This window comes from Chiloscyllium plagiosum, unplaced genomic scaffold (genome assembly GCF_037043375.1).
Source record: "Chiloscyllium plagiosum isolate Xiang-an unplaced genomic scaffold, Cpla_swu_hap1 HiC_scaffold_35, whole genome shotgun sequence".
Taxonomy (NCBI): domain Eukaryota; kingdom Metazoa; phylum Chordata; class Chondrichthyes; order Orectolobiformes; family Hemiscylliidae; genus Chiloscyllium; species Chiloscyllium plagiosum.
The window spans coordinates 17,093,506-17,116,105 of record NW_028270173.1 but is presented as its reverse complement, the minus strand read 5'-3'; the positions used below and the strand labels follow the sequence as shown (position 1 = coordinate 17,116,105).

General features: G+C 47.6%; 1 protein-coding gene across 2 annotated transcripts in view; it reads right to left on the bottom strand.

Annotated features, from left to right (window-relative positions):
- slc44a4 (solute carrier family 44 member 4) overlaps window positions 1-22,600 on the bottom strand; it is a 93,121-nt gene that overhangs the window by 18,854 nt on the left and 51,667 nt on the right. For both annotated transcript variants that reach the window (XM_043678174.2, XM_043678175.2), the window contains exons 4-11: window positions 20,312-20,390; window positions 19,603-19,702; window positions 15,588-15,716; window positions 12,863-12,923; window positions 11,688-11,796; window positions 7,370-7,453; window positions 4,044-4,156; window positions 585-707 (exon numbers count right to left, since the gene is read on the bottom strand). In XM_043678174.2, the coding sequence (XP_043534109.1) occupies window positions 585-707; window positions 4,044-4,156; window positions 7,370-7,453; window positions 11,688-11,796; window positions 12,863-12,923; window positions 15,588-15,716; window positions 19,603-19,702; window positions 20,312-20,390 (798 nt within the window). The remainder of the gene's footprint in view (window positions 1-584; window positions 708-4,043; window positions 4,157-7,369; window positions 7,454-11,687; window positions 11,797-12,862; window positions 12,924-15,587; window positions 15,717-19,602; window positions 19,703-20,311; window positions 20,391-22,600) is intronic.

The following is a 22,600-nucleotide window of genomic DNA, read 5'->3' as shown; positions in this document are numbered from 1 at the left end:
GATCCACTGAGCACTGGCAGAGAGTGCATTGGATGCGGTTTTAATTGAGGCATTCAAGAGGGAATGTCCAACGATGTGCAAGTTGGGTGTATTGGCCATGCCAAATCACCCATATAGTGTTTAGGAACGTGTCAGTTAGGTGCATTAGCCATGGGAAATGCAGGCTGATAGGGTAGGGGGATGGGTCTGGGTGGGATACTCTTCAGAGTGCTGTTGTGGACTTGTTGGGCCGAAAGGCCTGTTTCCACATTGTAGGGATTCTGTGGAATGGGATTATTATCCAAAAAAGGAAGAATGTGCTTACTCATGGGGAGAAGACAGAGGGAAAGAGCAGCGGGCCAGTTGAAGAGGCAAAGCAGACATGATAGGCTGAACAGCCTCCTTCCGCACTGTCCTGCAACTGTGAGATTTTCACTGGAGACCCTTCACAGGGTTACTCTAATGAAGAGCATGAAATTGAGAGTCAGCCCTTTTCCCACCTCTTCGTCAGGGCAGAATCTGGGAGATTACCCTCTTGCAGCAGGGAGGCGATTTTGTGCCTGTGAGTGATGCACACTTTTCTGTAGCTTTCCAGAAATACTCACATACAGCCAGCCAGGTCTCCTTAACTTGTCCGTAGACCCGGATATCTGTGGTGAATCCGATAGACGCGATGGTCGCCCCTTGCTTGTTGAGACTATCATACTCCCAGTAGCTGTGCCAGATCCCTGAAATGAGATGACACAAAGTATTGAAAGCAGCCATTGATTACAGCAAAATTGAGACCAGGGCAAGTGTAGAAGGTTTCTAAGCATTTTAATGAACGAAGGATTCCCAAAATCAGCCTATGCTGCTGAAAGCAGACCACACAACTGATGTGGACTTCAAAAGTGACTTTTGGAGCAGAACGATTGATCGAAAACTGAACCACTCTGTTAATTCCCTTAGAGAGAAATTACTCTGAACTGACAATGTTTGCAGCCTCTGGACAGATAGAGATGGACATGACCTGATCTGGATCACTCACACCTGAAGAACAGACCAATGCAAGAAAAGGAATTGTTCAATTTTCTTCACGTGCCTCTGCCTCTCTCCTGAGCTCCTTCCATTATCCCCATGACCACTGGTTGTTGAAAGGGCCCCTGTTGTTGACGGATTTCCAGCAGCATTGGCTGGAATCTCCTCCTGTGAAACATTGAGAAGGCAGCTTCTAGAGGTGCAACAGGAGGTGGTGGTGCAGTCATAGGGTTTGTACAGCACAGAAACAAACCCTTTGGCCCAACCCATCCATGCTGACCAGATATCCCAACCCAATCTAGTCCCACCTGCCAGCACCCGGCCCATATCCCTCCAAACCCTTCCTATTCATATACCCATCCAAATGCCTTTTCAATGTTGCAATTGTACCAGCCTCCACCACTTCCTCTGGCAGCTCATTCCATACACGTACCCACTCTTTTTGTGAAAACGTTGCCCTTTAGGTCTCTTTTATATCTTTTCCCTTTCACCCTAAACCTATGCCATCTAGTTCTGGAGACCCCCCACCCCAGGGAAGAGACCTTGTCTATTTATCCTATCCATAACCCTCATGATTTTATAAACTTCTGTAAGGTTACCCCTCAGCCTCTGATGTTCTGGGGGAAGGGGGAGGCGGGGGAAGGGGGAGGCGGGGGAAGGGGGAGGCGGGGGAAGGGGGAGGCGGGGGAAGGGGGAGGCGGGGGGGGAAGGGGGAGAGGGGGAGAGGGGGAGGGGAAGGGGGAGAGGGGGAGGGGAAGGGGGAGAGGGGGAGGGGAAGGGGGAGAGGGGGAGGGGAAGGGGGAGAGGGGGAGGGGAAGGGGGAGGGGGGGGGGGGAAGAGGGAGAGGGGGGGGGGGAAGAGGGAGGGGGGGGGAAGAGGGAGGGGGGGGAAGAGGGAGGGGGGGGAAGAGGGAGGGGGGGGAAGAGGGAGGGGGGGGGAAGAGGGAGGGGGGGGGGAAGGGGGAGAGGGAGAGGGGGGGGGAAGAGGGAGGGGGGGGGGGGGGGAAGAGGGAGGGGGCGGGGAAGGGGGAGAGGGGGGGGCGGGGAAGGGGGAGAGGGGGGGGCGGGGAAGGGGGAGAGGGGGGGGCGGGGAAGGGGGAGAGGGGGGGGGCGGGGAAGGGGGAGAGGGGGGGGCGGGGAAGGGGGAGAGGGGGGGGCGGGGAAGGGGGAGAGGGGGGGGCGGGGAAGGGGGAGAGGGGGGGGCGGGGAAGGGGGAGAGGGGGGGCGGGGAAGGGGGAGAGGGGGGGCGGGGAAGGGGGAGAGGGGGGGCGGGGAAGGGGGAGAGGGGGGGCGGGGAAGGGGGAGAGGGGGGGCGGGGAAGGGGGAGAGGGGGGGCGGGGAAGGGGGAGAGGGGGGGGCGGGGAAGGGGGAGAAGGGGGGGCGGGGAAGGGGGAGAAGGGGGGGCGGGGAAGGGGGAGAAGGGGGGTGCGGGGAAGGGGGAGAAGGGGGGTGCGGGGAAGGGGGAGAAGGGGGGTGCGGGGAAGGGGGAGAAGGGGGGTGCGGGGAAGGGGGAGAAGGGGGGTGCGGGGAAGGGGGAGAAGGGGGGTGCGGGGAAGGGGGAGAAGGGGGGTGCGGGGAAGGGGGAGAAGGGGGGTGCGGGGAAGGGGGAGAAGGGGGGTGCGGGGAAGGGGGAGAAGGGGGGTGCGGGGAAGGGGGAGAAGGGGAGGGGGGTGCGGGGAAGGGGGAGAAGGGGAGGGGGGTGCGGGGAAGGGGGAGAAGGGGAGGGGGGTGCGGGGAAGGGGGAGAAGGGGGGTGCGGGGAAGGGGGAGAAGGGGGGTGCGGGGAAGGGGGAGAAGGGGGGGGCGGGGAAGGGGGAGAAGGGGGGGGGCGGGGAAGGGGGAGAAGGGGGGGGCGGGGAAGGGGGAGAAGGGGGGGGGCGGGGAAGGGGGAGAGGGGGGGGCGGGGGAGAGGGGAGAAGGGGGGGGCGGGGAAGGGGGAGAGGGGGGGGCGGGGGAGAGGGGGGGGCGGGGGCGGGGGAGAGGGGGCGGGGAAGGGGGAGGGGGGCGGGGAAGGGGGAGGGGGGCGGGGAAGGGGGAGGGGGGCGGGGAAGGGGGAGGGGGGGCGGGGAAGGGGGAGGGGGGGCGGGGAAGGGGGAGGGGGGGCGGGGAAGGGGGAGGGGGGGCGGGGAAGGGGGAGGGGGGGCGGGGAAGGGGGAGGGGGGGGCGGGGAAGGGGGAGGGGGGGCGGGGAAGGGGGAGGGGGGGCGGGGAAGGGGGAGGGGGGGCGGGGAAGGGGGAGGGGGGGCGGGGAAGGGGGAGGGGGGGGCGGGGAAGGGGGAGGGGGGGGCGGGGAAGGGGGAGAGGGGGGGGCGGGGAAGGGGGAGAGGGGGGGGCGGGGAAGGGGGAGAGGGGGGGGCGGGGAAGGGGGAGAGGGGGGGGCGGGGAAGGGGGAGAGGGGGGGGCGGGGAAGGGGGAGAGGGGGGGGCGGGGAAGGGGGAGAGGGGGGGGCGGGGAAGGGGGAGGGGGGGGGCGGGGAAGGGGGAGGGGGGGGCGGGGAAGGGAGAGGGGGGGGCGGGGAAGGGGGAGAGGGGGGGCGGGGAAGGGGGAGAGGGAGGGGCGGGGAAGGGGGAGAGGGGGGGGCGGGGAAGGGGGAGAGGGGGGGGCGGGGAAGGGGGAGAGGGGGGGCGGGGAAGGGGGAGGGGGGGGGCGGGGAAGGGGGAGGGGGGGGGCGGGGAAGGGGGAGAGGGGGGGGCGGGGAAGGGGGAGAGGGGGGGGCGGGGAAGGGGGAGAGGGGGGGGCGGGGAAGGGGGAGAGGGAGGGGCGGGGAAGGGGGAGAGGGGGGGGCGGGGAAGGGGGAGGGGGGGCGGGGAAGGGGGAGGGGGGGCGGGGAAGGGGGAGGGGGGGCAGGGGGAGAAGGGGAGAGGGAGAAAGAGATGAAGGAAGGAAGAGATGAAGGAAGGAAGAGATGAAGGAAGGAAGAGATGAAGGAAGGAAGAGATGAAGGAAGGAAGAGATGAAGGAAGGAAGAGATGAAGGAAGGAAGAGATGAAGGAAGGAAGAGATGAAGGAAGGAAGGAAGAGAATAATGATGAAGTGAAAGGGATACTCACCGTAACCGATGACAACAACCAGGGCAATGATCATGATCCAGACCAGAATTCCTGCCAGGAACCTCAAGAGTACCATGAACAGCAGACTTACTAGCATAGCAATTACCAGGCCACTTTTCAAGGGAGGCAGTGAGGGATGAAAGAGAAAAAAAAAGCCTTAATTTTCACCACCAGTTACATACAGTTTGAACAGGAGAAGCAAGGGTCTAATGTTAGCTATTAAAGGTTTCTAACAGACAACACTGTGGGCCAGAATGCCGAGCTGCCTGAAATGAAGTGATCTGGGATAGGCACAGGGACAGATCTATCGAGAAGCAGTGATGGACATTGAAGGAGATATTTCGGAATACTTAAGATAAGTGCATTCCTACTATAAAGGACAATCCCAACAGGAGGACTCAATATTTGTGGTTTGCTAAAGGAGTTAAAAGCAAGCACCAAACTGGAGGGGAAAAAAACCATACTATTGCTTGAGAGGAATTGCAGATCAGATATTTGAACCAAATATAAAGAGAATGGTCAGATGATTAATTGGGTAGCACAGTGGTTAGCGCAGTTCGATTCCACCCTCAGGCAAACCGTCCCTGCGGAGTTTGCACATTCCCCCCATATCTGCTGGGGCTTCCTCCAGGTGCTCCGCTTTCTTCCCACAGATGTGCAAGCTCGGTGGACCGGCCATTGGAAATGCAGGCTTACAGGGATAGGGTGGTGGGGTGGGATGCTCTTCGGAGGGTCAGTATGGACAAACTGGGCTGAATGGCCTGCTTCCACATTGTAGTGATTCTATGATTCTATGAAAGGAATCAATTAGAATAACAGAGGGAGCTAGATAGGAATGTGAAAAAAAAAACAGATGGTAAGAGTTTTAGAATTAAAAGGAAGAAATGTAATTGGAGTGCTGGTCTCCGACAGAGTGAGAATAGGTAGAATTTATTAGGATAGAAAAAAGGAAACAATGGATTAAATGAATAAATATTTCACTTCTGTCTTCACAAAATACATTTCATTGACATCTGTAAATCTGGATCTGGTGGAGAGAGAAATGTTAGTGAAGTTACAATATTAGGAATGCGGTACTGAGCAAACTGATGTACCTGAAGGCTGATTGGTCCCTGGGTCATGATGAATTTCATCTGACTTAAAGAGTTGGGAAATAAGGTAGTGGATGCATTGGTGTTAATTTTCCACAATTCACTTGATTCCCAAATCACTGAAAATTCCTATCGGAAAGATGTTGTGAAACTTGAAAGGGTTCAGAAAAGATTCCTGTTGCCAGGGTTGGAGGATCTGAGCTATAGGGAGAGGCTGAACAGGCTGGAGCTGTTTTCCTAGCAATGGAGGCTGAGGGGCATGAGGGGGCAAGGATAGGATAAATAGGCAAAGTCTTTTTCCCTGGAGTCGGGGAGTCCAGAACTAGAGGGCACAGGTTTCGGGTGAGGGGGGAAAGATATAAGAGATCTAAGGGGCAACTTTTTCCACACAGAGGGTGGTACGTGTATGGAATGAGCTGCCAGAGGAAGTGGTAGAGGCTGGTACATCTGGATGGGTATATGAATAGGAAGTGTCTGGAGGAACGTGGGCCAGGTGCTGGCAGGTAGGGCTAGACTGGGTTGGGATATCTGGTCGGCATGGACAGGTTGGGCTGAGGGGTCTGTTTACATGCTGTACATCTCTATAGTGAATATATCCAAGAAGGGAAACAGGCAGTAAAAAAGAAAAGCATAGGCTGATTAGCTTGTCCTGGGAGGATGTTAAAATCAAGCACTAAGATGGTTATACAGTAATGAAACATGTAGAAAAACAAGGAATCAGCATGGTTTTGTGAAATCTATTTAACCAATTTACTTTGAAGGGGTAATGTGGATTATAGTAAAGGGGGGCTTGTAAAGAAATCAGAGTTCCAGAATTTCCAGGCGTTATACTGCAGTTATACAAAAACCTTGAATAGACTCCACTTGGAGTGCTGTGAGCAGGTCTGTGTACCACAGCCCAGGAAGGATATCTGGCCTCTGAGGAGCACATTTAGGTTCACAAAAATGACACCTGGGATTAAGTTATGAGGACAAAGTATACAAATTAGACCAGTTTTCTGTGGAATTTAGAAAATTAAAGGGAGATCTGATCAAAGTCTTCAGGGGTGGAACACTTAATGGTTAGCACTACTGCCTCACAATGCCAGGGACCTAGGTTGAATTCCAACCCTGGAGGTGACTGTCTTTGTGGAGTTTGCACATTCTCCCTATGGCTGTCTGGTTTTCCTCCACAGATATGCAGGTTAGGTGAATTAGCCACACTCAAATTGCCCACAGGAATGTGTAGGCTTAGTGGATTAGTCATGGGAAGTGCAGGGGTTACCAGTGATGGGTAGATGCCTTTCTGAGGGTTGATGTGGACCTAATGTGCCAAATGGTCTGTGCCAAAACTGTAGGGATTCTCTAGCAAAAGATGAGGAGAAATGTTTCCTCTAAAGGAGGTTGTACAACTTTGGGACTCTGTCAGGGAATATTGGAATGGAGCGTTCCAATATTTTTAAAGGCAGAGGTAGATAGTTTCTTACTTGGGAAGGGAATCAGGTTGTTGGGGACAGATGGAAATGTGGAGTTTGCAACAAATAGATCAGCCAAGATCTGCACCTAATTCATATGTTCATACATCCATAATCTTATTCCCATGTTATCAGCTCCATTCCAACTCCAAGCGACTAGAGTCCTCGCAAATCATCAACATCTCAATGTGATAGATGGTCCACTGATTGCCAAAGGAAGCTGGTGGATTGTGCAAATAGCAGATTAGAAACAATCCTGGGAGAGGGCACACACTATAAAAGGTGGTGACCTTGACCATACCATCTAGATGGCCTCTGACCTGAGGGCTACCCCACAGAGCACCAGAAGAATGACATGATGTGACTACACAAGAAGTCCCCCAGTTGGAAATGGAGGGAAGTTCAGTTTAGGAAGAGTAGGAAGCCCCTTGTTCTATCATTCAATGAGGTGGTGGCTAATTGAATTGTTGCCTCCTCCAGCCTGTTGCCCCATATATCCTTGATTCCCTTATATGTCAAGGCACAGAACGAAGTCATTCATGCATAGCAGCCAGTATTAAAAACATTGAGTCTGGCCTGCCTTAACTGGACAGTTAAAAACTGTCCCATTGCTTGGAGTTGGAATGGAGGGAAACCTCAGAGAAGGTACACAAACTGGGTGGGAAATGAAATTAAAAAGGACAGCAGCAGGGAAATTATTATTGATGAAAGAAGCAGTGTGTTAGCAGTCCCAGTTAAGTCTGGTGTGCATGGTGAATCAATGGATGCAAAGGGAACTCACATTAATATCCAGTACCAGGACTTGGTAAAATCTTCAAAAATCCTCATCCCCACCTCCCTGGCATTGAAGCTACCCAACAAATCCCTGGAACAGACAAGATAATAGTTAGCATTCAACACAAGTAACATCAAGAAATGATCTCACCTCCCCATCTGCCCCCTCCCAGCAAACCTCATACAAGAACCCCCACCTCAAACAGCAACTCAACATACAGTACCTTCAACATTGTACATGGCCCCAAGATACCTCACAGGAGGCTACTATTGCAAACATCTGGCATGAAGCCTTGGAAGAAAAGGGGTACGGATGGGTTTGGGTTTGGGGTGGTGGATGGTGGAAAGGGAAAAAGTAGTTTCAGAAGTGCAAGGCAGAAAGGAACTGGGGCCCAAGCAACAGAAGCCCCTGGCGGCCAAAGGAGGAGTGATTGAAACGAGAGGCACACAGGAGCAAAGAGTTAAAGGATTCTGCAGAAAAGACTGGTGCACAGTGGTATCGTCACTGGGCTAGTTATCCATTGATCCAGGTCATTGAGGGCATGGGGTCGAATCTCACCATGGTGGATGGTGAAATTTGAAATCAGTGAAAATCTGGAATTAAGATCCAGCCTCATGGTGAGCATTGTTGATTTCCAGTGCCCTTTAGGGAATCTGCCAATTGATTCCGAGTCTGACCTACATGCAACCCAGACCCACAACAACGTGGTTGATGACTCTTAACTGCCCTCTGAAATGGCCCAAACCAGCCAGTTATTTCAAGTAGCAATTAACAATGGGTAATAAATGTTGGCCAGCCAGCGATGCCCTCAGGGCTGAATAGGCTGGGACTTCTCTCACTGGAAGTTGCCTTGTTAGTTAAGAACAAAATTAAATCTATGGTATTGAATGACATAGCGTCAGATGATGTGGAGTCTGTGTGGGTGGAATTGAGGAACCACAAAGGCAAAAAAAACATAATTGGAGTTGTGTATAGACCTCCTAACAGTGGTCAGGACCAGGGACGCAACATGTACCGGGAAATAGAGAAGGCATGTCAGAAAGGCAAGGTTACATTGATCATGGGAGACTTCAATATGCAGGTGGACTGGGTAAATAATGTTGCTAGTGGATCTAAAGAAAGGGAATTCATGGAATGCTTACAGGATGGCTTTTTGGAACAGCTTGTCATGGAGCCCACAAGAGAGCAGGCTATTCTGGACCTAGTGCTTTGCAATGAACCAGACTCTATAAAAGATCTTAAAGTAAGGGAACCCTTAGGAAGTAGCGACCATAATATGGTAGAGTTCAGTCTGGAGTTTGAAAGGGAGAAGGCAAAATCGGATATTGAATAAAGGTAATTATGAGGGCATGAGAGAGGAACTGACTAAAATAGACTGGAAGCAGAGGCTAACCGGGAAGACAGTAGAGCAAAAATGGCAGGAGTTTGTAGGTATAATTGAGGACACTGTACAGAGGTTCATTCCCAAGAAAAGAAAGATTAACCGGGGAGGGATTAGACAACCTTGGCTGACAAAGGAAGTCAGGAAATGTATTAAAGAAAAAGAGAGATCCTATAAAGTGGCTAAGAACAGTGGGAAATCAGAAGATTGGGAAGGATACAAAAGCAAACAGAGGATAACAAAGAGTGTAATAAGAAATGAGAGGATCAAATATGAAGGTAGGCTAGCCAGTAATATTAGAAATAATATAAAAGTTTCTTTCAATACATAAGAAACAAATGACAGGCAAAAGTAGACATTGGGCCACTTCAAACTGATGCAGGAAGCCTAGTGATGGGAGATAAGGAAATAGCAGGAGAACTTAACAACTACTTTGCGTCAGTTTTCACAGTGGAAGACATGAGTAATATCCCAAAAATTAAAGGGTGTCACGGGGCTGAGTTGAATATGGTTGCCATTACGAAAGAGATAGTGCTAGAAAAGTTAAAGAGTCTTAAAATTGATAAATCTCCTGGCCCCGATGGGATACACCCTAGAGTTCTGAGAGAGGTGGCTGAGGAAATAGCAGAGGCATTGGTTGAGATCTTTCAAGAGTCACTGGAGTCAGGAAAGGTCCCGGATGATTGGAAGATGGCTGTTGTAACCCCCTTGTTCAAGAAAGGATCAAGGCAAAAGATGGAAAATTATAGGCCAATCAGCTTAACCTCGGTTGTTGGTAAAATTCTAGAATCCATCATTAAGGATGAGGTTTCTAAATTCTTGGAAGAGCAGAGTCTGATTAGAACAAGTCAACATGGATTTAGTAAAGGGAGGTCATGCCTGACAAACCTGTTGGAATTTTTTGAAGAGGTAACAAGTAGGTTAGACCAGGGAAACCCAGTGGATGTGGTCTATCTAGACTTTCAAAAGGCCTTTGATAAGGTGCCACACGGGAGGCTGCTGAGCAAGGTGAGGGCCCATGGTGTTCGAGGTGAGCTGCTGGGATGGATTGAGGATTGGCTGTCTAACAGAAGGCAGAGAGTTGGGATAAAAGGTTCTTTTTCAGAATGGCAGCCGGTGACGAGCGGTGTCCCGCAGGGTTCGGTGCTGGGCCCACAGCTGTTCGCATTATATATTAATGATTTGGATGAGGGAACCGGGGGCATTCTAGCGAAGTTTGCCGATGATACGAAGTTAGGTGGACAAGCAGGTAGTACTGAGGAAGTGGGGAGGCTACAGAAGGATCTAGACAGGTTGGGAGAGTGGTCCAGGAAATGGCTGATGGAATTTAACGTGAGCAAGTGCGAGGTCTTGCACTTTGGCAAAAAGAATAAAAGCATAGACTACTTTCTAAATGGTGAGAAAATTAATAAAGCCAAAGCACAAAGGGAATTGGGAGTGCTAGTCGAGGATTCTCTAAAGGTAAACATGCAGGTTGAGTCCGTGATTAAGAAAGCGAATGCAATGTTGTCTCTTATCTCAAGAGGGTTGGAATATAAAAGCAGAGATGTACTACTAAGACTTTATAAAGCTCTGGTTAGGCCCCACACCTCAGGAAGGACATACTGGCACTGGAACGTGTCCAGCGGAGATTCACACGGATGATCCCTGGAATGACAGGTCTAACATATGAGGAACGGCTGAGGATACTGGGATTGTATTCGTTGGAGTTTAGAAGATTAAGGGGAGACTTAATAGAGACGTACAAAATAATACATGGCTTGGAAAAGGTGGATGCTAGGAAATTGTTTCCGTTAGATGAGGAGACTAGGACCTGTGGACACAGCCTTAGAATTAGAGGGGGTCATTTCAGAACAGAAATGCGGAGACATTTCTTCAGCCAGAGAGTGGTGGGCCTGTGGAATTCATTGCCACGGAGTGCAGTGGAAGCCGGGACGCTAAATGTCTTCAAGGCTGAGATTGATAGATTCTTGTTGTCTAGAGGAATTAAGGGCTACGGGGAGAACGCTGGTAAGTGGAGCTGAAATGCGCATCATCCATGATTGAATGGCAGAGTGGACTCGATGGGCCGAATGGCCTTACTTCCACTCCTATGTCTTATGGTCTTATGGAATGTTCAACGTTGAGAGTCGACCTTAAGAAGTTTATAAAATAATGAAGGGTATGGATAGAGTTAATGGTAGTTGTCTTTCTCCTAGAATGGGCAATTTCAAGACTATGGGGTACATTTGTAAGGTGTGAGGAGAGAAATTTTTTAAAAAAAGACATGGGGGCCAAATCCTTTTTAGACTGAGGGTGTTTAGTGTGTAGAATGAACTTCTTGAGGAAGTGATGGATGCGGGTGCAATTACAACATTTTGAAGACATTTGGATTCATTGAATAGGAAAGGGATTGGAGGGATATGGGCCAGGAGCAGGATATTGGGGACGGGTTTAGTTTAGGTCAGCATGGATTAGTAGGACCAGAGGGTCTGTTTTCATGCTGTATGACCATGACTTTATGAATAAGAATGAAATTGTGGTTAGATATCTCAGGAGGTCATGGAGGACATTACACGGATTGGGGTGGGGAGAAATGGGATTCAGGCCTATGGGAAACTGAAAACAGAATGTGTATTACAAAATCCAAGGTTGCCAACAGAGGTCAGTGAGCACAGAGAGTGGAAGCAGTAGGAGTGGAGGTAAAATGGCAGAAGACACTGAGCTAAGACATGGGTTGCAGTGTTGTGAATGAACTGAAGCTTATGGTAAGTGGCAGGTGAGAAGGAAGGAAGGATGCCTTTGAATTAGTCAAATTTACAGGCAATGAGGACGGGGGCTGAAAGAGTCAGTGGCAGACGAGTCAAGAGAGGAGGTAAGTCGGGGAAAGTGGAATAAAGCACCCTTGAAAATGCTTTCAGACAGACAATCACACCTCTACATAAGCCTTCTCCATGGACTTACCCAACAGCAGTTTTCACCTCTTCAGCTGTCTCATTGGCATCGTCAACATCATTAAGGGTAAAGTTGGCAGGGAACACACCACCTATCTTTGGCACACACCGACCAAGGACTGCAAATGACAAACAGAAGCTGGTGATTTAGAGATTCAGCACAGAAACAGACCCTTTGGCCTAACCCGTCCATGCTGACCAGATATCCTAAATAAATCTAATCCCATTTGCCAGCATTTGGCCCTCTAAACCCTTTCTATTCATAAACCCATCCAGATAATTTTTAAAAGTTGCAATTATACCACCTCTTCCATCTCACCAGGCAGCTCATTCTGTGCACAAACCACCCCCTGAAAAAGGTGCTCCTTAAGTCCCTTTTAAAATCTTTTCTTTCTCACCTTAAACTTAAGCCCTCTTGTTTTGGACTCACCTACTCCATGGAAAAAGACCTTGTCTACTTACCCTACCCATGTCCCTCATGGTTTCATAAGCCTCTATAAGTTCTCCCTTCAGCTTCCGACACTCTGTGGGGAAAATAGCCCCAGTCTATTCAGCTTTTCCCTGTAGCTTAAACCCTCCAACCTTGGCAACATCCTTATAAACCTTTTCTGAATCCGATGTTTCACAACATCCTTCCAATAGGAAGGAGACCAGAATTGCACACAATTTTCCAAAGGTGGCCTAACCAATGTCTTGTACAGCTGCAACATGACCTCACAACTCCTATACTCAATGCACCGACCAATAAAAGAAAGCATACCCAAATGCCTTCATCACCCAGTCTACCTGCAACTCCACTTTCAAAGGAACTATGATCTGAGAAAAAAAAAGCGTAGTGTTTTTACACTGTCAACCCCTAAGTCCCAGAGTACACAGCACTCAGCACTTGGGAGTGAGAAATCACTGAAGGAAATCTATGACAAGCAAGATCTCCCCAACGTCTGCACAGTTAACCGCTCAAAAGCCCCTGCACCACACACAATTTGACTCTTGGCATTCAAATCCCTCCCTGTTGCCCGCCCATTTGGAAAGTAATTAAGAAGTTCCCAACCCTTCAGAGAACATTCCTTCCTCATTGCTGAAAATCAGATGCTGAAATGGAGTTTCTCCTACAACCCGTGAAACTGCTCCTTAAAGTACAGATACAGGGACAGCAACATCCCCAAGGAAACATCAGACACTTACACGGTGTGCTTGGAATTGTGTATTTTGGACACAGTTCTTTCAGCAAAATATCTTGTGGTGTCTGCAATAAAAATAAAAGTTGAAGACGGATTTAGTTTGTTTACTTTTGTTTCCTGACAACACACATGACGGACACTCACTGATATTTTGATTGAGTGTTGTGTGTCTATGGTGCAGAGGGAAGGGAGGATACTGAACAGTGGTGAAAGGGGTTCAATGAAGAAAAAAAAAGGAAAAAATTTTTAAAATCCTTTAATGGGACGGGAGTATCCCTTGCAAGGCCAGCATCCTGAATGGCTCTGGTGAGGAGTGAAAGGCCAGCCACAATGCTGTGGGTCTGGTCAACAAGAGGAACTACTATCATCATATGGTTCAGTGGTACCCATAGGTCTTCACAAAAATTGATGATAGGTTCACAGCCAATGAGAGCTTTTCATTATTTTAATTAAAATAAAGTTCCACCAGAAGATGTGGTGAGATGTGAACCTGTTCAAGGCTTGTGTAAAGATTTGTAGCGCAGGGTGCCAGTTGCTGTGGTTCGCCGAGCCAAGAAGTTGATTTGCAGACATTTCGGTCCCTGCCTAGGTGACATCTTCGGTGCTTAGGGCCGGCCAGTGGCCAGCGCTTCTGCCTCACAGCGCCAGGGACCCAGGTTTGATTCCAGCCTCTAGGGGCTGTGTGCGGAGTTTGCAATTCTCCCCGCGTCTGCATGGGTTTCCTCCCATAATTCAAAGTTGTGCAGGTTAGGTGAATTGGCTACGCTAAATTGCCCATAGCATTCAGGGATATGTAGGTTAGCTGCATTAGTCAGGAGTAAATATAAAGTAATAGGTTAGGAGAATGGGTTGTTCTTCGGAGGGTCAGTGTAGACTTGTTGGGCTGAATGTTTCCACAATGCAGGGACTCTAACGATACTATGTTTTGGAGCCTCTCGTGAAGCATTGCTGTACTGTGTCTTCTGGAATTTATTTGGTTCTGTTTCTGCCAGTTCCGGTTATGTGTTGTAGTGGCCGGTATATTGGGTCCAGGTCTGTTAGCTTGTTGATGGAGTCCGTGGCTGAGTGCCATGCTTTTAGAAACTCTGTCTGTCCTGTGTTTAGCTTGTCCTATGATCATTGTGTTGTCCCAGGCAAATTTGTGGTCCTTATCATCTGCAGGTATGGCTACTAAGGACAACTGGTTATGGCATTCAGTGGCCAGATGCTGATTGCTAGTTGTCTGTCTGTTTACCCTATAACAGGTGTTTTCTCCACACCCACCCAGCCAGTGTTAGCCTGGGCTGGTGACTTGCTAGTCCAGCGACATTACCACTATGCCACCATCATTCTCCCCCCCCCCTGTCAGCAAGGAGAAAATAGTCCAGTCTCAGGATATCCCTGAGCAAAAAGCAATGAACTGATTACATGCCTCAACCTGGTTTGTGCACAGCAAGCTCCCACAGGCAGGATTGATTCCACTGGTAGGAGAGTCTACGACCCAAAGGCACACCCTCAGATCGCAGGGACACCCCTTTAAAATGGAGAGGAGGAGGAGGAATAATTTTAGCCAGAGGGGGGTGAATTTGTGAAACGTATTGCTGCAGAGGGCTGTGGAGGCCAAGTCATAGAATGTATTTAAGACAGACATGGATGGGTTCTTGGTTGGTGAGGGCATCAAGGGTTACAGGGAGAAGGCAGGGGAATGGAGGTTGAGAAACAAATTGGCCATGATCAAATAGTGCAGCACACTTGATGGGTTGAAGGGTCTAATTCTGCTCCTTTATCTTATGGGTGTTACAATCCATGTGATCTGTTACTTTAATGATGTTGTCGCAGCAATAAAAATGGTCAGGAATCCACATTTGGTGTAGGAGGGTTTCTTGTAGTTGGTGGATCTTTCCCGTCATCAGACAGGACCTTGGCCAGAGCACCGCCCCTCATGATTGACAGTGGACTGTCATAACCTTGATCTTCAAGCTCAAGGGTCTGGTGTGAAGTTCCAACACACAACTTTCCAATTCCACAGCAAGACTGACTCACTGAGCTACTGCGACAGACACTCAGCACAGAATAGTTAGTTAACAAACAGCAGGTAGGTGGTACTATTGCTGGACTGTTAATCCAGAGATCCAAATAATATTCCGGGTTCAAAACCCGCCATGGCATTTGGTGGAATTTGAATTCAATAAATATCCAGTATTAAGAATTTAATGATGACCATGAATCCATTGTCGATTGTCAGAAAACCCCATCTGGGTCACTAATGCCCTTTAGGGAAGGAAACTGCCATCCTTACCTAGTCTGGCCTACATGTGTGACTCCAGACCCACAACAATGTGGTTGACTCTTAACTGCCACCGGGCAATTAGGGATGGGCAATAAATGCTGGCTTGGCCAGTGATGCCCTCATCATGTGAATGAATAAAGAAAAAAAGGTATCAAGCAATCACACGAGACACTGTTCAAGGAAATGTTTGTACACAGCCAGGAGAAAGTGACGACTGCAAATGCTGGAGAAGCGAGTTGAAAAATGGTGGCTGGAAAAGCACAGCAGGTCAGGCAGCATCTGAGGAGCAGGAGAGTCAATGTTCCAGGCATAAGTTCTTCATTAGAAATCTTATCCATGCCCCTCATGATTTTATAAACCTGTATAAGGTCATCCCTCAGCCTCCGACCCTCCAGGGAATATAATCCAAGTATGTTCAGCCTCTCCCTGTAGCTCAAACCCTCCAATCAGCCATACTCACCAGGGTGGTCGTTGTCAGGTCAATGGAAGGATTGCAGTATTCCTGTTCGAAGACAATTGAAGGCGAAATTCCTGATACAAATGATGTTACTGGAAGCCAGAATTTATTGGGACATTGCGAAACACAGACCTGCCAAGAAAGAGAGGTGGAGCATTTCAACTGGGGTAAAAGAGGGGAACAGCCTGTGAAAGTGCATGGGTCCTCTGACGTACAAGAGCAGGATTAGCCTTATATTGATATGGTCAGCAATAAAGTTAAAATCCATTCCATTAACATTGCTGAGAAATTTTTCAGCGAAACCAGCATTGGGACAGCACAGGAACCTCAAGCAAGCCCCTTGATGATCATGAAAAGGAAAACACTGGCAATTCTGGTTCATAAGGGACACTGTTTCAAGACTCTAGCTGAGCGAGACATAGGCTGAACGTTGTCGCAAATTTGGTTCACTTGGAATTCAGTGCAGAGGGTGTAAATGGTGTTTTAAATTTGGTTTATTGCAACTTGTAAGGGGTGTTAAATATTAGTCAGATTTATCAGTGGAAGTAAGGTTTTATTAATAATTGTAATTCATTTGTTTATTAATACTGATAAGACTTGGTTGGCAGTAGCAAAGTTAATAAATAAAGGAATGGCTTTGACCATGAGAACGCATAACCTGCTCCACGTGGGAATTTCAGGATGTTCCCTATATCCTGGATAGTCACTCGTGCAGGGAGTGTCATCAGATGCAGCAGCTCATGCTCCGGGATTCAAAACTGAAGCAGCAACTGGGGTCATGGCCGTGCCTCAGCAAAGCTGAGAGCCACACGGAGAGCAGGTCAGCTAGCAGCAGAGGGATAGCAAAAGACAGTTGAAAAAGGAACATGCAGGCAGTACAGGAGTCCCCCTAAATACATCCCACTCCTCAACCAGGATTCCCTTCCTAAAACTGATGAGAACAATTGTTTGTCAAGGGGCAGCAGCCAGAATCATGTCTAAGGCACTGCAATTTTTTTTTTTAAATCATTTGTGGGGCTTGAACATCACTGGCAGGGCCAGTATTTATTACCCATCTCTAGTTGCCCTTGAAAAGGTGATGGTGAGTTGCTCTCTTGTTATGAAGGTGTAAGGGGTACTGTACCTTTAAGAGTGTTAAAAACTAGCAGAATGACCTGACAGCACCAAGTGTTCTGAACAAGGTAATAATGTAACATTTGGTTGAACAGCTAGATTTGGGGGTGGGGGGAGGTTTCAAAAGAAATTCAATAAACTGTTCCCTGGGGAAAAAGGGTGCTCTTATCAAGAAGAGCTGAACAGGTTGGGCTTTAATTCATTGGAGTTTTGAAGCACGAGGGGTAATCTTATTGAAACATACAAGATTCTCACAGAGGGTACTCGACAGGGTAGATGGTGAGAAGACATTTCTACTACTCAGGGAATCTCAAATCAGGGAAGACAGTCACAGAATAAGGGGACCTTCAGGGGCATGGATAGGATAGTCAAAGTCTTTTCCCTGGGATGGGGGGAGTCCAGAACTAGAGGGCATAGGTTTAGGTTGAGAGAGGAAAGATCTAAAAAGAGACCTAAAGGACAACTTTTTCCATACATGCACCACCCTCTGCATGAATGAGCTGCCAGAGGAAGTGGTGGAGGCTGGTACAATTGCAACATTTAAGAGGCATCTAGATGGGTATATGAGTAGGAAGGGTTTGGAGGGATGTCCGCTGGGTGCTGGCAAGATGGGACTAGATTGGATTGGGATATCTGGTCGGCATGGACAGGTTGGACTGAAGAGTCTGTTTCCACGCTGTACATCTCTATAACTCTAAAACTGAGATGCGAAGGAATTTCTCAGAGGGGAGTGAATATCTGGAATTCTTTACCTCAGAGAGCAATGGAAGATAGATCGCTGGTAGTATGTAATGAGGAGAAGGATGGATTGTGGATATTTTGAGGAGTTAAGATGGGATGAGAAGGAGAAAAAAAAAGAGAACTTAAGGCCTAAGGCAGATCAACCATTATCTTACAGAATGGCGAGGAAGGATCAAGGGGTCAAATGGCTGACTTGTACTCCTATTTCTTATGTTCCTCAGACTCGGGGGTGATGCCAGAGAACTACATACTTACAAACAATGTGCTTCTTCAAGAAAATACAGACAGACAGTTTAATAATATTCACATGGGCAAACGGGAGTTAATTGAACAGAACCAGCTTCTCCCGGGAAAATCATAACTGACTAACTTATTGGAACTTGAAGAGGGCATATAGAGTTGGCCAGGGCAATGTGGATGATGCGGTGAGCATAGACTTTAAAAAAGGCTGCACAATTACAGCAAAGTTACAGGTCGTAGAATATAAGGGACAGTAGCAACATGGATACAAAAATTAGTGGGGGACAGGAAACCGAAAGCAATGGTCAATGGATGCTTTTCAGCCTGGAGGAAGGTTTGTTGCAGGTAGTCCCAGGGGGCAATGTTGGAATCCTTGCTTTGTGATATATCCAGACCTAGGATACAGAGCACAATTTCAAAACTTGGAAATGATATGATATTTGGAAGCATTGTAAATTGTGAGGAGGAAAGTGCAAACTTCAAAAACAGGTATGGGAAAGTTGTTGAGTGGGCAGATAAGTGGCAGATGTAGTCCGATATGGAGAAATGTGGGGTGATTGGTAGAACATAGGGAGACAGTAAATTAAGAGGGTACAACAACTCAAAAGGGGTTGCAGGAGCTAAGAAACCCAAGTCTATATGTACACAAGTTATTAAAAGGGTGACATGGTTAGTGGACAGAGCAATTACTAAAGCAAATGGTATCCTAGCATTTATTAATAAGAGTGCAACTATATATAGAGTGAGGTGAAGAAGTTGACCTCAACTGAAGTATTCAATCTAGCTCCGAACACCTAATTTTAGGATTGAGGCGAAGAATTGGAAACAGTGCAGGTGAGGTTTACAAGGATGGACAATTTCAGTTATGATGATAGATTAGAGTAGCTGAGCCTGTTCGGTTTGCAGAGAAGGCAGCCAAGAGGACATCTGATGGAAGTATTCAAACTCACGAGGGGTCTGGAATACAAACACAGAATGTTACCACTGTTGCAAAGATCAAAAATGAGTGGGCTCAGATTTAAAGCAATTAGTACAAGGAGGAAAAAAGTGACATGAAGAAGATCTTTCGCGTGCAGCAAGTGGTTAGTGTATGGAGTGTGCACTGCCTGAGAGTAAAAAGGGGGAGGAAAGTTGATCAAGGCATTAATTGCTTGGATGTTAAGAAGGAAACAATGTATGGGGTTACTGGGCAAAGCAGGATAACGGCACTGGGTAAGATGCTCATTTGGAGAGTTAGCACAGGCACGGTGGGCTGAATGGCCTCCCTCTACACACTAACAATTCTGATTCTGTAATACGTACTATTGTTAGGACATCTGTCAGGGCACTGGTTGCAAGAGGTGACATACAGCAAGATCTGTGCATCCTTGTGTAGTAATCACAAAACGTTATGTACGTACAGCAAGTACTTAAGAAGTTAGTCTTTATTACAAGGAGACTTGCGTATAAACAAAAAGTATAGAAATCCTTTTACAATCATACAGGACTACTGGAATTCTGTGTACAGATTTAGTGTCTGTACCCAAGAAAGAAATTATTGCCCTCCAGGGTGCAATGACAGTTCACCATGCTGGTTCCTGGAATGGGGGAAAAATTGTCTGATTTGGTGAGATTGAATAGACTAGGCCCTTATTCCTTTAGGTTTAAAAGGATGAGAGATGGTTTTACGGAAACTTCTCAAATTCCTAGAGGATTGACAGAGTAGGTCATGCATAATTTCTTCATCTAAATGATTGCGACTCTTTCGTGGATTTGTCTACCTCAAGGTCACTTGAGCACGGAGGGGCTTCGGGATATAGAGGGTCATGCTGAAAGCTATATTCAAGGTTGAAAATCACTCATGATGTCAACGGAAGGGGAGACATATTTGCAGGCCTACCCCTATTTCTTGTGCTGCAACGAACAATCCTCACACGGACATTACCTGAGTTGTTGGACACTGAAGGCCATTGAGGGCAGAGGCCAGGATGCCTGTCGGAGAGGCACATTTCAGGATGTCAAAGTAGAAGACATAGGGTTTATCCCTTGGAAAATAAAATGCATGTGTTAGGGTGTGGACTTCCAAGAAACATTGAAACATTTCTTCATCACCATCCCAGCACAATTGATAGGTGTCTGGGATGTCAACTAAGCGAAGCGAACACTTGTACCCAACCCCTTAATCCCATCATCTCGTCAATGCACCGTTAGTTTCATTGGTAACAGGCAGCTCTGGTACCAAGCTTCACAAACTCACTGCCAAGTTATTTGACTGGAGGAACCATCACCTTGGAATCTACACATATTGCTAACCTGACAGCAATTCACAGGACAGGATTTCCCAGCGGCTGCTGATACCGCTGTTTTGTCTTTTGATGCTATCTCAATTCTGAAGAATAAACTCAATATACAGAGAAGTAGGTGGTGTTACACTTTGTGAGGAAGAACAGGGAGAGAAAATAGGGGCTGTATGAGCAGAGGAGATCTATGTATCTATGCATTGAAATGGATGTGGACATACTTGTAACCAACAGGTCCAGCTGACTCCCGCAGTACACTCCCAAACCCCAATGCTAAGGTGATATAATGCACATTGAAGCTGCAAAGTCTTTTGGTGCCATTACCCTCTAAAACCCAGCACGGCTGCTACTTACTCATTAGTGCCAATGCCACAGTACAAGCCAGTGGAGTTCCTGGGATAGATCACTTCACGTGGGTCTCCATATAACCAGGCTGGAAAAATACCACAACAAACAGCCAACAATAAACACTGATAATAAGCTCATTTCAAACAGTCAGACTTGCTGAAATAAATGGCCAACAGGCCAGTGCCAAATGCAAATGGGAAGGAATGTGTATTTCAGAGAAAGGTGTGCGCTATTTTGTCCAATCTGTAAAAGGACAGGAGCTGATGGTTATTTGAATATATATCCCAGGTGACAGATTCATTCTCACACTGCAACCATGTGCTGAGTAACAATGCACAGTATCAGCTTACTGAATACAGGGAGAGCTGAAAGAAATACACTCCATGTAGGTCTAATGTTTCACACCTAAACTATGACTATTTCTAGCTTTTGGGAACCAGAAGACAATAAAAGAAAATAATCGAAAGAACTGCAGATTCGTCAGAAACAAAACAAAATCAGAAATTGCTGGAAATGCTCAGCAGGTCTGGCCACATCTGGTGGAAAGAAAGTGGAGAGTTAATGTTTTGGGTCCAAGTCCAGGTTTCAGGTCCTCAGGAAGGGTCACTAGATCAGAAGAATTAACTCTCCACTTTCCCTCCACAGATGCGGCCAGACTTGCTGAGCTTTTCCAGCAATTTCTGTTTTTATATCTGAAAAGACATTTTGTCAAAAGTTTTCATCTTGCACTCATCAGGACAATTTGCAAAGTATCAAGATAAAGGTAAATCAACATTTTGTACTTTGTGGGGGGGGGGGGGGGGGGGGGAAAGTGTTGATAAGTTGAAAAGTGGACACTGATTGCAAGGAGGCATTGCCATTGTGGATGCACCAGTTAATGATGACTGTTAGCTAATGGTCAAAGTGTTATTGCAATTTTAAACCAGACAGGTTGAATGGTGATTAGTTTCTAACGGCAATGCCCTGACAAATGAAAATAGTTGTCACCCATTTCCTTTTGCTGAAACGGGCACACAGTGTGTGTACATGTTTTTTTCCCCTGTCTGCATACAATAGAGTTCCATGTATTAGTACCAATATGCACACATGCACCACACTAAAACCCATCTGACAATATAAATTGGCTTAGCGTAAATCTACACACAAGATTTAGCAAATGTGGTCCTATTACATATCTAATGTTGGACACTTGTGTGATTTCAAAGCATGGTCTGGTTGGGTGCAGTTAGTTACTTGCTTGTTGTGAACAGATGCAAGTATGCATAGTTTGAGATAAGTGTACATTGTTTGAGATGAGCAGCCAGTCTTTGGGATGTTTAGTCTGCATACTTGGTATCACACCAGCACTACGCTATGTTATTCAATTGAGAGGTGGGCAGAACATCTTTCTGAATGGATAGCCACATCCTATTAGAGGAAAACGTGCAAATTGTCCTGACGAGTGCAAGACAGAGACCATGCCAAAAATGTCTTGAGTTTAGCAATGCCTGTACTGAACAACAAAAAGAATTGAATGCACATTTAGGAGGAGGAAATAATGAGCAGAGCTGTGTGAGGAAGAGTAGGGAAAATCAGAGGATTCCTTCAGTGGTTCATGATATTTTTCGATTTTTATTGAAATTTTACAGAGAGAATCCTCCCTACGTGAGAAACTATTCCTACAATCGCCACGTTTAAATTCCCGGGAAAAGTTGTATAGCTGCAGTTTCATCTTGCTACCAGTTGGGGGAAGTATGGAATTAGTGTGACAGGTTTATTAGTTAGACAGCATTATATATATAAAAAAAAAGAGGACACAGGAATTTTGAATGGGATGTTCAAAAAAAAAACTCTTGGGATGTAGGCGTCACTGGCAAGACCTGTTGCCCATCTCGAATTGGTCTCATGTGGTGGTGGTGAGCTACCTACTTGAACCACTACAGTCTGAAGGCATTGTCAAGCCAGCAGCAGTTTGGTACAAAATGTGGCTTGCCTGGTAAATTCAAAGTGAAATTAAGAATTGGGCTCATTGCTGTGGGTCTGGAGGAATCACATTTAGGCCAGATCAAGTAAAGAAGGCAGATTTCCATCCCTAAAGTACATTCAGGAACCAGATGGGTTTTAATGACAACAAGCTTCATGATTATTAGTACCAAGAATAGTTTCTCTAACTCTACATTTTACAAGCTGAGAACAAATTTCCAAGTTGTTGTGGTTGGACTTTGATCTCAAGAGGAGAAGAGTTAGTCTGCAGTCCAAAAACAGTAATGTGACCATGGCACCACCATCGGGCCCAGAGGGTGTTTGGGGATAATT